Here is a 14,026-nt window from a genome sequence, read left to right on the forward strand (position 1 = left end):
AGACAGCAACACTCACCGGCTGCATCTGCAGAAAGCTTTGCTTGAAATCAGCTGCTTCGCCTGTAGAAGGGTTGGGCAGGCTTGCAGCTGCGATGGTCTGGAACGGGGCAGACCCAGCTCATGTACAGCAAAGATATGGCAACACAGACACTAGGGCAGTGCCCTTCTTCACTTGCAATGGGATGCATGTGCCTTGCTGCTGTTTCTAAGATGGTTGTGAGATGAATCCTTGGCTCTGGGCATCAGGATCTGAGCAGATCCCAGCAGGCAGTGTTAAAGCCAGAGGATTTCTTCAGGGCTGCTCAGGACAGTCTGGCCCACAGGCTGCATTAGAAGAACCCAGCAGCAGCCCCCAGCCCCACATCTTGGGGGTCACAGTCATGCCCATCTCTGGGGGGTGGGGTGCAGGCCCTCACCTCGGACTCAGTGCAGCGTGGAGAGATCCATCCCCCTCGGTGAGGTGCCGGTGGAGCTCCTGCAGGTGGAGGGGAGGAGAGGGCTGGGATGAGACCCCGGGCAGCGCGGCCGCAGCAGACGCCTTCATCAGCACAGATCTAATCTGGCAGGAAGAGCTCCCCTCATTCATCTTCATTACTGCCCCACCTGCCAGCAATTTAGGACTTAAACTGAAAGAAAAAAAAAACCCCTTGCACAGAGCCCGAGCCTCCCCCGGGGGATGTGCACGGAGCAGGCTGGAAAGGCCTCATGCCCTGAGCTGGGGGCTGCCCACAATAAACAGCTATTCCCCCCCCCCACAAGGCTCCCAGGAGCTCTCCTCTGGCAGGAACACCAGCACTTAGTGGTCTGCAGGCCACCTGATGAATGATGGGGCATGTGCAGCACCTTAATCACGGCCCTGAAAGCCTGGAGAGAGCTCTGCTCGCTGAACGTGGGTGTTCGAGGCTGCGAAGCACTGGAGCCCGAAGGCTCCTTCACCGCTGACAGGCGCCTCTACCCCCAGCCCCCCTCCTCACTGTGCACTGACTGCAAAGGCAAAGGTGCTGCCATGTGGGATAACCCTAGCCACAGGGCAGCTCTCCCTAGCAGCCCAGGGCCATGCAGGTTGCATGCCAAGGCCTGCAGCCTGCACTGCAATGAAGCAAGAGCTCTTGGAGCAGCTGCTGGTGCTACAGAAGAGCAGGAGGCTTCACTGCAATCAGGGCCTCACCCCTCCAGACACCATGCATCCACAGCTGGGACAGTCCATCCTCTAAGGAGTTTGCCACCCTGAATAGACAAGGCAGAAAGAAAGGCCAGTATTGCCCCCTTTGCCATAGGGGAAACTGAGGCACAGGCATGAAAGGAGCCCCACAGGGATCTCTAGTTTCCTACCTGACCATTAGCCATGGGCCAGTACCCCCGTGCTAGTGGCTGGCACGCGCTACAGCCACCTTCCTTTGCAGGTCTAATGAAATTCAGACCTCCCTGCGCTCGATTATAAATGGGACTTCCTGAAACTCCCCCTCCTCACCCGGGGAAGCAGCTGTTTTTCATCTACAAGAGCTTGCCGAGGCCGAAGCCCTGTCAGGGGATACTCTATCCCACTCATGAGCCCCTTGTAAGCGAGCGGGGCTAAGTGCACGGGAAGCCCTCAGTGGAAGATCATCTTCTCATCGCCTTCGAAATCGAGGCACGTCTGGACCGAAGGATGAGGTGCAGGGTGGGCTGATGAGGGGCCACGGAGCCGAGACGGGCAGGTGCTGGTGTCGGAGAAAGCGTGGGACAATGCAACCAGCACCGGCTCCCGATGGGATGCTCCTCTCGTCAGCCATGAGAAGCGAGAGCCAGCCCAGCCCTGACAGCATGCACAAGGGTATTGTCTTGCTGGGTACAAGGCATGGATGACATCTGGTACTCCTCATGGACATCCAGGGCTTTTCCAGCTCCACGGAACACCTTTCTTACTGCAGCCCATCAGCAGCTTGCACATCTAGCAGCAAATGGCCCATGCTCCAGCTTCCACCCTCACTGCTGTCCCTGCACAAGGAGCTCTGCTAACAGCCACGTGCCAGCAGCCGCTAGCTCTCACCTTGGTGGGGGCAACACAAGTGCATCACTCCCACTGCATCTGGGAAAAACCACAGGGCTGAATCCCTAGGACTTCAGGCTAACCTTCACCTGACCTGTCGGGGCCTGCTTGGCAAGATTTCCCCCACCCTGGTCACAGCCTTCAAGTCCATTGCTGCTGCCGGGGCAATGGAAGGGGATCTCCAAGCAAGAGGGTTCACCCCCACCCAACAGGCAGCACAGACAATAGCAATCTGCCGGGGCAGGGGGCCAGTGACCAGACCCCGACTGCAAGGGCAGAGCAAGCAGCCTGCTCCTTTGGAAGGGAAGCAGCTCCACAAGGTGGGTTCTGCTCCAGGGCCATGGTGCAGCCCTACTCAGGGTCTCTCCCCCTCCTCCCCTGCCACCTTTCTTCCTGGGCATGCCGGGCACCTTGCCAACTGTGCCTGGGGAAGCAATGTAGAAACTGACCCCTGCCCCTGCAGCCATGTCCACCCTGAAATCCTGCTAATGACCGGTGCATCTCCCACATGCTGCAATCCAAGGGGCACCGCTCAGCCAAAAACAACTGGCGCTGGACATTGGTGGTTGCAGCACCCCGGCGGGCACATCCACCTCTTTCGAGGGGCTTGCTTGCTTATCGACTCTCCAGCCCACTGGCCCGGAGGCAGGTGACAGAAAGACCTCCCCAACGCCCGTCTGGCCAGTGACTCTGGGGATGCACCTGTGGCTTCTGGGAAAGAAAAAGGACCCAGACAAGCATGACTGCAAGAAGGGGAGATGAATAAGCCCACGCTACCACTGCCCAATTACAACACCGGAGAACAATGTGCTGCACTCCTCCGCAGGAGCCCGGCTGCCTGCTCCCGGCCGGCGCAGGTACCAGACACCGAGCGCTCCGTAAGCAAACAGAGCCCCCGACGTGCAGAAATGAAATGAGCACAGAGCTCCCCATTCCATCTCAACCCGCCGTTTGCACCTGGTTATTAATGGCCTCGCCTGCGACCCCTGAACCGTGCTTTGCTGCGCATCACGGCTCTGCCAGCCTTGGCACCCTCAAAGCAATTCCAGAGCAAGGGGGCAGGGAACCAACAGCCCTGTCCAGCTCTGCACGGGGGACCGGGCAGCAGCAAAGCTGCCCCAGATCTTCCCCTACCAGGCAGCACTCGTGGCCACAGGATGCCATTCCCTGCCCCACCTCTTCTTCCACTTCTGTGCCCTCTTCTGATGAGGTGGGGAAGCAAGGAAGCCAGCAACATGCATTTGTTCTCAGCGCCAAGGCACCGTAGCACTGTCAATACCTGGTGATCAGGGAATCCCAGCTCCAGGGAAGGCCAGTTCCTCTGGGATTCTGGCACAGTTTTCTAGCCCCAACAAAGCGGAGAAGCTTGCCTAGAATCACCCTCAACCTGTGAAAAGGTACTTTTACCATCGGCAGCAGCAGGTGAGACCATGCAACGTGTTTAATTGCAGGGGTGGATGGATGCTGCAGAAGCAGGACATGCTCCTACTCGTACAAGGGGCCTGAACTGCAGACTGAACCCATTTCATGTCTCTGAACTACGACCTTGCCTGCAGGCCTCAGTTTAAGAACATGAAGGGGAGCACGGAGATACTCTGCTTGATGACTACGACTGAGCGGGGTCTAGCAGAATTAGGCACCTGAAAACCAACTAACTTAACTCCCATGGTTTCTTTCGAGAATCCCAGCCAACATTACCAAGTGGTTTAAAAAGATCACGTTCTGCCTACATGGTCTCTACCATGGTACTGACAAAGCTCCATCCCCACAGTATTTAAAGTGCTTCACAATCAACAGCAGCACCACAATACTCTATTTTGATCACATCCATGCTGTCATTTTGATCCAATGCATATGCTGGTGGCTTTAAATTGAATTAAAATTCCAGAAATGACCTAGGTTTTTATGGGGCACTGATGTGACAACCACTTTGCTCAAGTCCCTTGGACAGAATGCAGATTATTTCCCCCAAGCCACTGCTGATACCACCTACGCCACTGTTGGCATCGCAGCAGCATCGCTACCTCCTGCATCAGGTGCCAGGAGGTCACTCGCCCATGACGGAGGTGAACGACTGCAGAGCACAAGGGCTCCCTGTAAGAGATGTGTACCCCACCAAGAACCGCCAACACTGCTGGGGGGTGTTCGCTGCCTTGGACGCTGCCAGCATTGCTTCCAGCGCAAACCCATCCCCTTGCTGTTACTGCTATGTCAGGGGAGGACAGTGAGAGAAAGCAGCTCTTGGGATGATGCATGGGAGGCAGCGCTTCATTTATAACCCCACACAAATGCTGGAAAAGGTTCAACTGCAAAAAGCATTAGGTTGGTTAGCTTACGGGCCCCTGCGGGCCACAAAGTGAAATTACGTGAGCACAACATGGCTATTAATCACCACAACGATTCCACAGCGAGACGCAGCCCCAGCAGCTCACGTTCAACTGGAAGGGGAAAGCTGAGAAAATTACCTACCAGTGGTGAGAAGACTCCAACACTCAATCAGTATCTTCTGCAGATCTCTCCCCTCAACTCCTCCTCAGCAGATCCAAGCATTTAAGCTAGAGCAAAGGCCTCATCTTTGCAAGCCTGCTGTGGGGGCTATGACTCCTGTGCCGCGGCCTCTCTTTAAGTCAGCATTTTCCTCTCGTAAGATGCACTTAATTGACGGATGCCACCCGGATCGGCTGCGTCGGAGTCCTGGAGTGGCAAGCGCAGGAAGGAGCTGGCTCAGCCTTCTCCATGTTCCTGCCCAAGGATGGGATTTGAAGATAAATCCCAATGGGAGGTGAAAAATATCCCTCTCGTGGCCTTGTGGGCTCATCGTCCTAGCTGCACCCTAATTCACAGGGGCCCTGGGAGCAAGCCTCTGTTCGAGTGTACTAGCCCTGTCAAGAGCACACCAGAGTTGCAAGTACTTTTGCCTCAACATCAGGGGATGCAGGTACTGGGGGTTTTTTTGATCGCCATCCCAGAGTCCATCTCTCCCACGTGGATTCACACGCAGGTCTCTCAAGCGCTTTGCTGGCAATGTAAGAGGCGATGCTGCAATCTCTTCGCGCTGAAGCATACAAATACAGACAGACAGACAGACAGACAGAAAGGCAGTTTAAAAGTGAATTGAGGACACTAAATAGAGAGGCTTGTGCAGTGTGAGAATATGGGAGAGAGCATAAGCAGACTGCTAATTGCATAGCATGACCTGTCTTAACCACTTAAGAGGCCAACAAATGTAGGTGCGACAGAAAAGCGGCTGTCTAATAGAAACAGAGCAGATCTGTACTCAGCCTATTCAGAACTACTTTGGTCTGGGCTCTTAAACCTGGAAATTGGCTAATAAAAGCTTTGCCGTATTTACAGGTCAGAAAAAAAACGTTGATACCCATAAAACATCCACCTGATTTATTGTGTTCTGTAGTTTTACAGAGAAAGTAGTAGCCTCAACTTGCATAACTGGTTCAGGGAGCAAAGAGAGTCACTGCTCAACAAAACGCAGCTTGCTTAAATGACTACAGATCCTACGGCCAGAGGAGGAATTCAGTCACTTCAAGCACCATTAACAAGGTGGAAGCTGGTGAAAGATGACAGTTTAAATAATGCAGCTCATCTTCCCCACGCTCCCTTGGCTGCCAGCTAACTACTCCACTGCCCTGGGGGAGGTGGGTCGGAGGTTCCTGAGAACAGTCGGGACTAATTACTGTGCAGAACAGGTTCCCGTCAAACGTGGGTCAGCTGGTGCCAGAGACCGGACGGCACGAAGCGCTCAATCTTCTCCCTAAGGAAGCTGAAGGGTGACAGAAGAGTCCCGAAGAACTGGAAGAAACAAAACAGAACAGAGTTTGTGCTTAGGTTAGACAAGTGCACTAATGGATAGGAACAGACACGTCCTACATCTTCCTTCAAATCACAACCCTGTTACATTTCCTGCAGCGCTCTGCTGATGCCATGAAACAAACGTCTAATAAATACTAGGTTAACTTGCAGAGCCTTGCATTTTTTAATTCCACTGCATGTCAAAAAAATGCTGACCCTCTCAATGCTTTTGTGATATATTCCCATTTTACAGGTGAGCACAGTGAGGCACAGAGCTTAAGCTGAGGAGACAATGAAAGAGCTGGGGTTAAAAGCCAGGAATCCTTGCTGGCAATCTTCTGCTAAACCCATGCCACTGGGTTTGTTTGTATGGGCACTCACACCCCATGGGAATCCCAGTGGGAAGGGTGGGGAATGGTACACACTGCACTGTGTGCCCACATTTTTAAACTCATCCAGGAATAACCTGATAGGATGAGTTTAAACTAAAAACAAACGAACAACAAACACTTCAGTGGAAGGCTCAACTGAAATTCTGAGAAGGCCAGAGAGCTCCAAGAAGCTGAAACTCAGACTGGCACTCATCCGTCTGTGCTGAGCTGGTGCAGTCCGCTCTCAGTTGGTCGTAAGGACACTGGGGGGTTCTCACAGGCCAAATGATTCATAACAACTAGGCACGACAGGGTGAGCCGAGGGGGCTCTCCTGTTCACAGACCTTCCCTGCGGTCCCGCTCAGCTCCATACCCTTAGCAGTACTTGGAGAAGCTTGGGGACGAGCGTGGTGCACTTCCCTAGGTTCTTCAGGCCAAGAGCGCTACCAATTCAGTGACACAGATAAGAGACCAGCTGCGTACGTGGGTTTGACTTATGCTCTGTAAGACACCAACACGATTCTTCCTCTGAAAACTTCCAGCCATTTAGTTTAGTTTAAAATGAATGAGTGTCAAACGCTTGGTTAGCAACCACACTCTCCTGGCACAAACCCTTTGCTAAAGCCCCTGACATGGCGTTAACGACACAGCTCCTCCAGGCTTCACTTTGGCTATCCTGGCTTGTTTCATAACCCCAATATCACATTTATAAGACTTTTAGAGCGTAACTCACAGCACAGCACAGCTTTTCACTGCAGCTAACACTCCTCCGCTGCCTGTGTGTGTGTGGCACCTTCACATTAAGCACATGAGTTAAGATGTAGATTAGCAAGGCAAGAAACCTTTGCCCTTGGCATCGACACTCAGCCTGTGACAGGAAACTTTGAGCTCGTTTTAGATGCGAAGCACAGAACTGCAGTCATTACACGTTGGCAGGGAACCGCACTTCTCCAAGCCATACACATTTTCTCTTAGATAAGCAAAAGCCTCAAGTGTTTATACATATGAGAAGTTCAGCAGCTGGGTAAAAAGTTAATTCTCCAATCTCGCTTTAATGAGCCTAAGGGAAGAGAGGGGTGGTGGGGAAGAGGGAGGGGTTGTTCAGAAGAGAAAGCTGAGGAGCACTGGGCTTGCTGAAGGAGATCGTCTCCATCAATGACAAAAAGAAGCTGAAAGGAAAGAAACCCTCCACCGGGCAGCCGCAACACGGCCCCTGTGTAGGGAAAGGCTCTTCCTAATGCTCTAGGTTTGAGGGGACCGACTGCATCTTTTCTGACTCCTTCTAGATTGAGCAACAAGTCTCCTGTAAGCTCCTTGAGGCAGGGACTAAAAGTCTTCTCAAGAGTCTGTGCACTGCCCACCCTTGGGGCTGGGACCTCAGGGGACCTGCGAGCACTGCTACGGTATTTTTCCCATATTTGTAGTACACTGATCATGGCAACTATCGGCAGCTCTTAACAAGGTGGGATGGATTAAAAACAGCAGGCGTAGGGTAACACGGAAACAAGGCAAAAATCAGCACCCCATCCCAAAGGTCAAGAAGTCTACGACACATGGCATGGGCATAAGATGCTGTGCACGACTGCTCTAGGCGTTTTGTGCAGGAGGGCCTGCATGGACCATTGAGCTCTCCCTGATAAGCACACAGCCTTGGCGAGAGGAGAAGCGGGTCCTTTTGTCAGGGAACTTTACACCAGAAAGTAGGCTGCTCTGTGAACTTTAGACAAGGAGGGGAACAAAAGCCTATGAGAAAGCCCTGAAAAGCAACGGTTCAGGTAGCTGAGCGAGATCGGAAATCCAGCTCGCGTAGATTGGCGGCGATATGCTACGGTCGCTAGTGCCTGATGCTCCACTTCACAGCCATCGTTGCCCCCGCTTGCTGGATTCAAGGTAGCCCAGCACCGCTGCTCCTGCTAAAATCACACCAGCATCTGGCTGGAGATCAGCCAGAAGGGTTGCAGTTGAGGATGGTTAAGGGCACTCGAGCTTAGGAGACCTCCCACAGCTCCCCTTGGCTTTAGCTGGATCCAGGGATGCTCAGTGGCTCTGAATAAAGGTCAGTTGCTACAGAAGTACAACTCTTTCTTTTCATGTGGACAAAGGAAAGCCTGCCATCAGTTCTGATCAGACCTGAACCAGATTCTGGTTGCGATGGCTGAGCCTGTCCTTTCGCGGTGTTACATTCTGGACAGTCTGGAACGACAGCCTGCTTCACGGTGGTTTCTGGCACCTCATAATCTTAGTGGTTTGCCAAGACCTACCCTGTGATTTATGATGGAGGAAACAAATTCAAGCACCAATGAGAGAAAAATACGTAAACTAAGTTACTCAGCTCAGTAAAAGGTATTAACTTCTTTGTGCTTTTATGGAGTGTACAGCTGACAATACAGATTCAACAGGTGGGGGGAAAAAAAAAAACCACACTCAGTGAAATACAATAAGTATAGCAGTAGGGGCTTAAATTCACCTAAAAAGCTTCCAAACACACACATCCCCTTTCCTCTCCATCTACCAGGAACTTGTGTTGCATGCGTCTGGTTACAAACTTATCCCTCACATCACCCTTTCCACCATGAACAAACCCTACAAACTTTCTGTTACAGAGAAGTCCCAAGTTAGATCATAAAGTATACAAAAGTATCAAGAATTACTTGACAAAAGAACATTTCAGTTCTGAAGGGATAAACTCAAGGCATTCGACCTACATGCAGATATAAGATTTGTTTAATAAACTCGCTATTATCCTACTCTAGGAGTTTTTGTATCAAAGTTAAAACTATGCCTCCCTTTTGCACTGACTGGTGTTAAAAAACAGATTTCCACTATGAAGACACACTGTGAAGTACAAAAACATACCAAAATACAGAACTAGGAGCATTTGCAATGCTCTACAAACAAACGGAGATCAAAAGGCAAAAGATGGAGAAGGCCTGTTTCCGCGCTGCGAGCCAATGTAAAAATTAGAAGCTGTTCTGGTTTGTTCTTTCACCCAAGCAGCTCTTGTAACTCATTTGGCGTAGTACGAGCCAAAAACAAAGTCCAAACGAGTATAGTGATATTCATGCTTAAGAACCAAATCATTTGAACTATTAGAGCGTGAATGAGACCTAATCCATCGTTTTTAAATAGCAAATATCAGCAGATACGCTACCTCGGTGATATTAAACCCGATTTGCTCGTGGCCAGGCTCTAGATTTCCCACAACCACCCCATAAGCAGCTCTCTGCCAGTTACACCCTACATTTGGCAAAAACATCTGCACACTCTGGACACTGGAGTCAAGTTCAGAAAGAAGAGAAGTAGCGGTATGTGACCCATGGGAACTGCAAGCAGATCTCCACCTTTAACTGATACATTCTTCCAGGTGTGAACTTTAAATAAATGGAAATCCAGGGAATCCTCGCTCCCATCTGACCTTCCAGCTCTGTGTGGCCACTGCTCCTGGCCGGACATCTGACCGTATTTGTTTTCTGTCTGTACACAGTTAGTGCCTGGAGGTACTGAGCTGACCCTAGCTAGGAAGGGTGGAGCTCGACTCATCCCTGCCCAGAGCAGATGTTCTCATACTCCGGTGCATGCTCCCAACATGGTGACAAAAACTATCATTTCCTTCCCAGTTTCAAACAAGTGTCTGAAGGCAAGGTATGAAAGCCACGCTCACCACAAGCACTTATTCCTACTGAAACCCCGTTACCCCAGCTCCCCAGGGACTGCACAGTATGGTTTTCCCAATGAAAAAAAGGGAAACGGAGAAAAAGGTGAAAGCATGCGTCTAAGGCCATGTAACAGAAGACAGGGCCTCAGCCTCCCAGTTTCCACTTTAACTGGGGAAGTTACACACCTGACCCAGGTAAACAAATGGTTTCCCACTTTTTTTTTTCCAAGTTAATAGGAAGCCCCCCTGTTCTGATAAGGAGGATTATTCCTTTACGCAGTCAAAGGAGAGGGCACATCTGAGGCTAATGCAGCAATCAGTATAACACTGCCTGCATTTCCCAAGGGTGTTATCCCTAGCAATACTCCTGTGAGAGTCCTGGCAGCAACCATACTCCTTGGCTGACCTCCCTTTCCTTGGAAATAAGTGCTTAAATACCCTGGCAAATAAGCAAACACTGTGCTCGGTCTTTTGCCCCCCACAGGGCAATGTGTCCCTTGGCAATCAAAATCTTGCTCTGCGAAGCCAACCTAACACGCACACAAAACGCGTTTGGCTGAAAGAGCAGCAGAGAGCATGTTGCCGAGCGGCGCTGTGCTAGTGTAGCATCTGACCCTTTATCTCTTTGGAAATCATACAACTCTGCTAATGCAGTCCTCAAAGAATTAATCAAGCAGATTGTTAGGACCCGGTTTCTGTGAAGCCAGCCAATTACGAGCAGCACAGAAATTTGTCACTGGCAAGTCCAACTACATTTTCCCACATAAAGATGAACAGGACAGGGTGGAAAGGGAGCCCCATTCGCAGAATGGCCTGGCCATCGCCAAAGAGAAACACCAGCAAAACAGATTGAGAACTGTTCACTTTTAAAACGAGAAGTGTTGTTGCTGCTTTCTGCCTCGTCACCCAGACCGCTGAACAAAAGGAAAGCCAACTTGGCCTCACTCCGCAGCTATTCAAGTTTTGCTAGTCACGGAAGGCTTTCATGCGTGGTCAGTGGCTCTGCGGTCAGCGCTCCGCACTGCTGCACAGAGCCTTAGTCTAGATGAGGCCAGGCATTTTCCAGAGTTCAAGTGGGGAGAGATGAAAGGTGAGGTGGGCTGGGAAGCAGCTAGCTGGAGCAGCACCTGAGCTCTGAGAATCAAGCTGTTACCAGGTTATATAACCTTATAACGGGCCGGTAGAAGCAAGGGAGAGAAATGGTTGTTAAGAGGAGCAGGAAGGGTGCCTGGGGGAATCATCAGTTCTTGGAGACCTGCAAAACATTTTGCACCTCCGCAGCACATTCCAGAAGGGCCCCGACATGCTTCATGAAGGTTAGCAAGAACCCCAGGGTCTGGGGTGGAGGGACAGATGCGCAGCACGGCACAATTAAACCCCATGGCCAGTTTCCATGCGGTAGTGCCTAATGGCAGAGCAGAACAAAAGAGGGTGTGTTAACTGCGTCATCCCAGTAATGTAGCTCCCCACCTAGTAACTGCAACCAGATTGTTTTATATCCAATTGTTCCCGTTTCTAACATGCAAATGGCAGTTAATTAACTTCTGAAGCAGCTGGCTTGGAAGCGGACACGCAATTTACCTCCGTCCCTGTCAGCCCCTTTTTGGTAATCCCGCTGCCTGGGCAGTGGAAGCTATTGCAGTGCTTTCCCTGGGCTCCCTTCTGCCTTTTCACTCACTTCTCAGAGTCTCCGGTTACCAATTTATTTTTCTGCGGCTCACACGTTGTAAACCTCGACTTTTATGAGAATAAAATCCACCTTCATCACGGCACTTGGTGCTGAAATGCTCTGCTGCCACTATAACAGCCCAAATTAATGCCCTACTATGTTACGGTCGCTCTACTTCCTTGCCAAAGGCAGAGAATTTCTTCCATCCTGCAAGAAGCATTCTTCATGGATTAGTATTTTAGGAAGGTGGAATACTTTACTGAACTTGGTGTTGGCTACGGAGGAGGACCTGGTAGGGGAGCTGCAGATTCCCCTATCAGATTCACCATACGGCATAGGGTGGGTAAGATAACTAGTAGGGTGGAAGTGTTTGACTTTAGGAAGACTGACTCCAGTGTGCTCAGGAGTCTAATCAACGACGCACCGCAGAAGAGTATTGGCGAGATGGGAGTCCAGGAAGGGTGGTTGTTCCTAAAGGAAGTGATCCTTCGGGCACAGAGGGAGACTATCCCAGTACAAGGGAAAAAGGGGGAAAGGAACCAAAAAACTTCCCTGTCTTATCAGGGAAATCCAGGGGAACTTAAGGGAAAAAAAAGAAGGCACATAAGCGGTGGAAGCAGGGCGAAGCTACCGAGGAGTATACCTACTTGGCCTGCACTTGCAGGGAGGCAGTCAGAAAGGCCAAAGCAACTACAGAGCTGAGGCTGGCAACACAATTTAAAGACGACAAAAAGCCCTTTTCCCCCCCCTACATACGAAGGGAGTAAAAGGAAGGCACAGGGCAGCACAGGACCCCTACTGAACAAGGTGCAATTACTGACAGAGAGGGAGGACAAGGCTGAGCTATTCAATTAGTTTTTTGCCTCAGTGGTCCTGAACAGGGCTCAAGGTAAGTCTCCTAATGGGGTCTTAGACAAGCATCAGAGGGTTGACACTGCTTTGGTGCAGAGTCACTTGGATGGACTGGGTGTGTTCAAGTCAGCAGGCCCAGATGAGCGGCACCCGAGACTATTGAAGGAACTGGCCGGCACCACAGCAGAACCACTGGCACGGCTGTTTGAGCGCTTGCGATGCTCGGGTCAGGTCCCGGAGGACTGGAAAAGGGCCAATGCAGTCTCCATTTTCAAGAATAGGAGAAAGGAGGATCTGAGTAATTATAGGCCAGTCAGTCTCACCTCCATCCTTGGAAAAGTCTTTGAAAAGATTATGAAGGATCATATTTGTGGGAATCCAGCAGGAAAAATAATGCAGCAGGGAAACCAGCATGGATTCATAGCAGGTAGATCATGCCTGACCCATCTGGTTTCGTTTTATGACAGAGTCACAAAACGCTTAGAAACAGAAGTAGAGGTGGATGTCGTTTTCTTGGACTTAAGCAAGGCCTTCAGTACGGTATCTCATCGCATTCTCATAAATAAATTAAGAGGCTGTGACGTGGATGTTTACACGGTCAGTTGAGTGGCAAATTGGGTTAGCGGTCGCACCCAGAGAGTGGTAGCAGACGGGTCGGTGTCACCCTGGATGTATGTGGGTAGTGGGGTCCCGCAGTGTTCAGTCCTTGGACCTGTACTCTTCAATATCTTCATCAGTGACTTGGATGTGGGTGTGAAGCATACTCTGTCCAAGTTTGCAGACGATACTAAATAGTGGGGCACATTGCACACTCTGGAGGGTAGAGAACAATTGCAGGCAGACCTGGACAGGTTAGAAAAGTGGGCAGTACACAATAGGATGCAGTACAAGGACAAGTGCAGAGTGCTGAACCTAGGGCGCAAAAATATCCAGCACACCTACCTACTGACTGACGAATTACCCTCTCACCAGCACAGAAGCAGAAAGGGATCAGAGTCATAGCGGACTCCAAGAGGTACGAGTTGTCAGCGTGACGAAATCGTCAGCAAAGCTAACCGCGCTTTATCATGCATCAACAGATGCATGACAAATAGATCCAAGGAGGCAATACTTCCCCTCCATGAGGCATTGGTCAGACCGCAGCTGGAGTACTGCGTCCAGTTTTGGGCGCCGTACTTCAAGAATGATGTTGATAGACTTGAGAGGGTCCAGAGGAGGGCCGCTCATATGGTTAGGGGCTTACAGGACAAGCCCTATGAGAAGCGACTGAGGGACCTGGACCTCTTCAGCCTCCGCAAGAGAAGGCTGAGAGGTGACCTTGTGGCCTCCTACACATTCATTAGGGGGACACAGCGAGGGATCGGAGATGCCCTGTTCACCAGGGTGCCTCTTGGGGTAACAAGGAGCAATAGTCACAAACTGACAGAGATCGGATTTAGGCTGGATATCAGGAAAAGCTTCTTCACGGTAAGGGCGGCCAAAATTTGGAATGGGCTTCCAAGGGAGGTGGTGCCCTCCCCTACCTTGGGAGTCTTTAAGAGAAGGGTGGATAGGCATCTGGCTGGGGTCATCTGACCCCGGCGCTCTTTCCTGCCTAGCCAGGGGGTCGGACTCGATGATCTGTTGAGGTCCCTTCCGACCCT

The 14,026-nt window shown here is 51.0% G+C and overlaps 1 protein-coding gene across 3 annotated transcripts in view; it reads right to left on the bottom strand.

Annotated features, from left to right (window-relative positions):
* Positions 1–5,410: 5,410 nt before the first annotated feature.
* The window catches only part of ST7L (suppression of tumorigenicity 7 like), a 36,523-nt gene continuing 27,907 nt past the window's right edge, over positions 5,411–14,026 (bottom strand). For all 3 annotated transcript variants that reach the window (XM_059717722.1, XM_019496947.2, XM_059717723.1), the window contains one exon: positions 5,411–5,836. In XM_059717722.1, the coding sequence (XP_059573705.1) occupies positions 5,799–5,836 (38 nt within the window). In that variant the 3' untranslated portion in view covers positions 5,411–5,798. The remainder of the gene's footprint in view (positions 5,837–14,026) is intronic.

This window comes from Alligator mississippiensis, chromosome 14, assembly GCF_030867095.1.
Source record: "Alligator mississippiensis isolate rAllMis1 chromosome 14, rAllMis1, whole genome shotgun sequence".
Lineage (NCBI taxonomy): Eukaryota > Metazoa > Chordata > Crocodylia > Alligatoridae > Alligator > Alligator mississippiensis.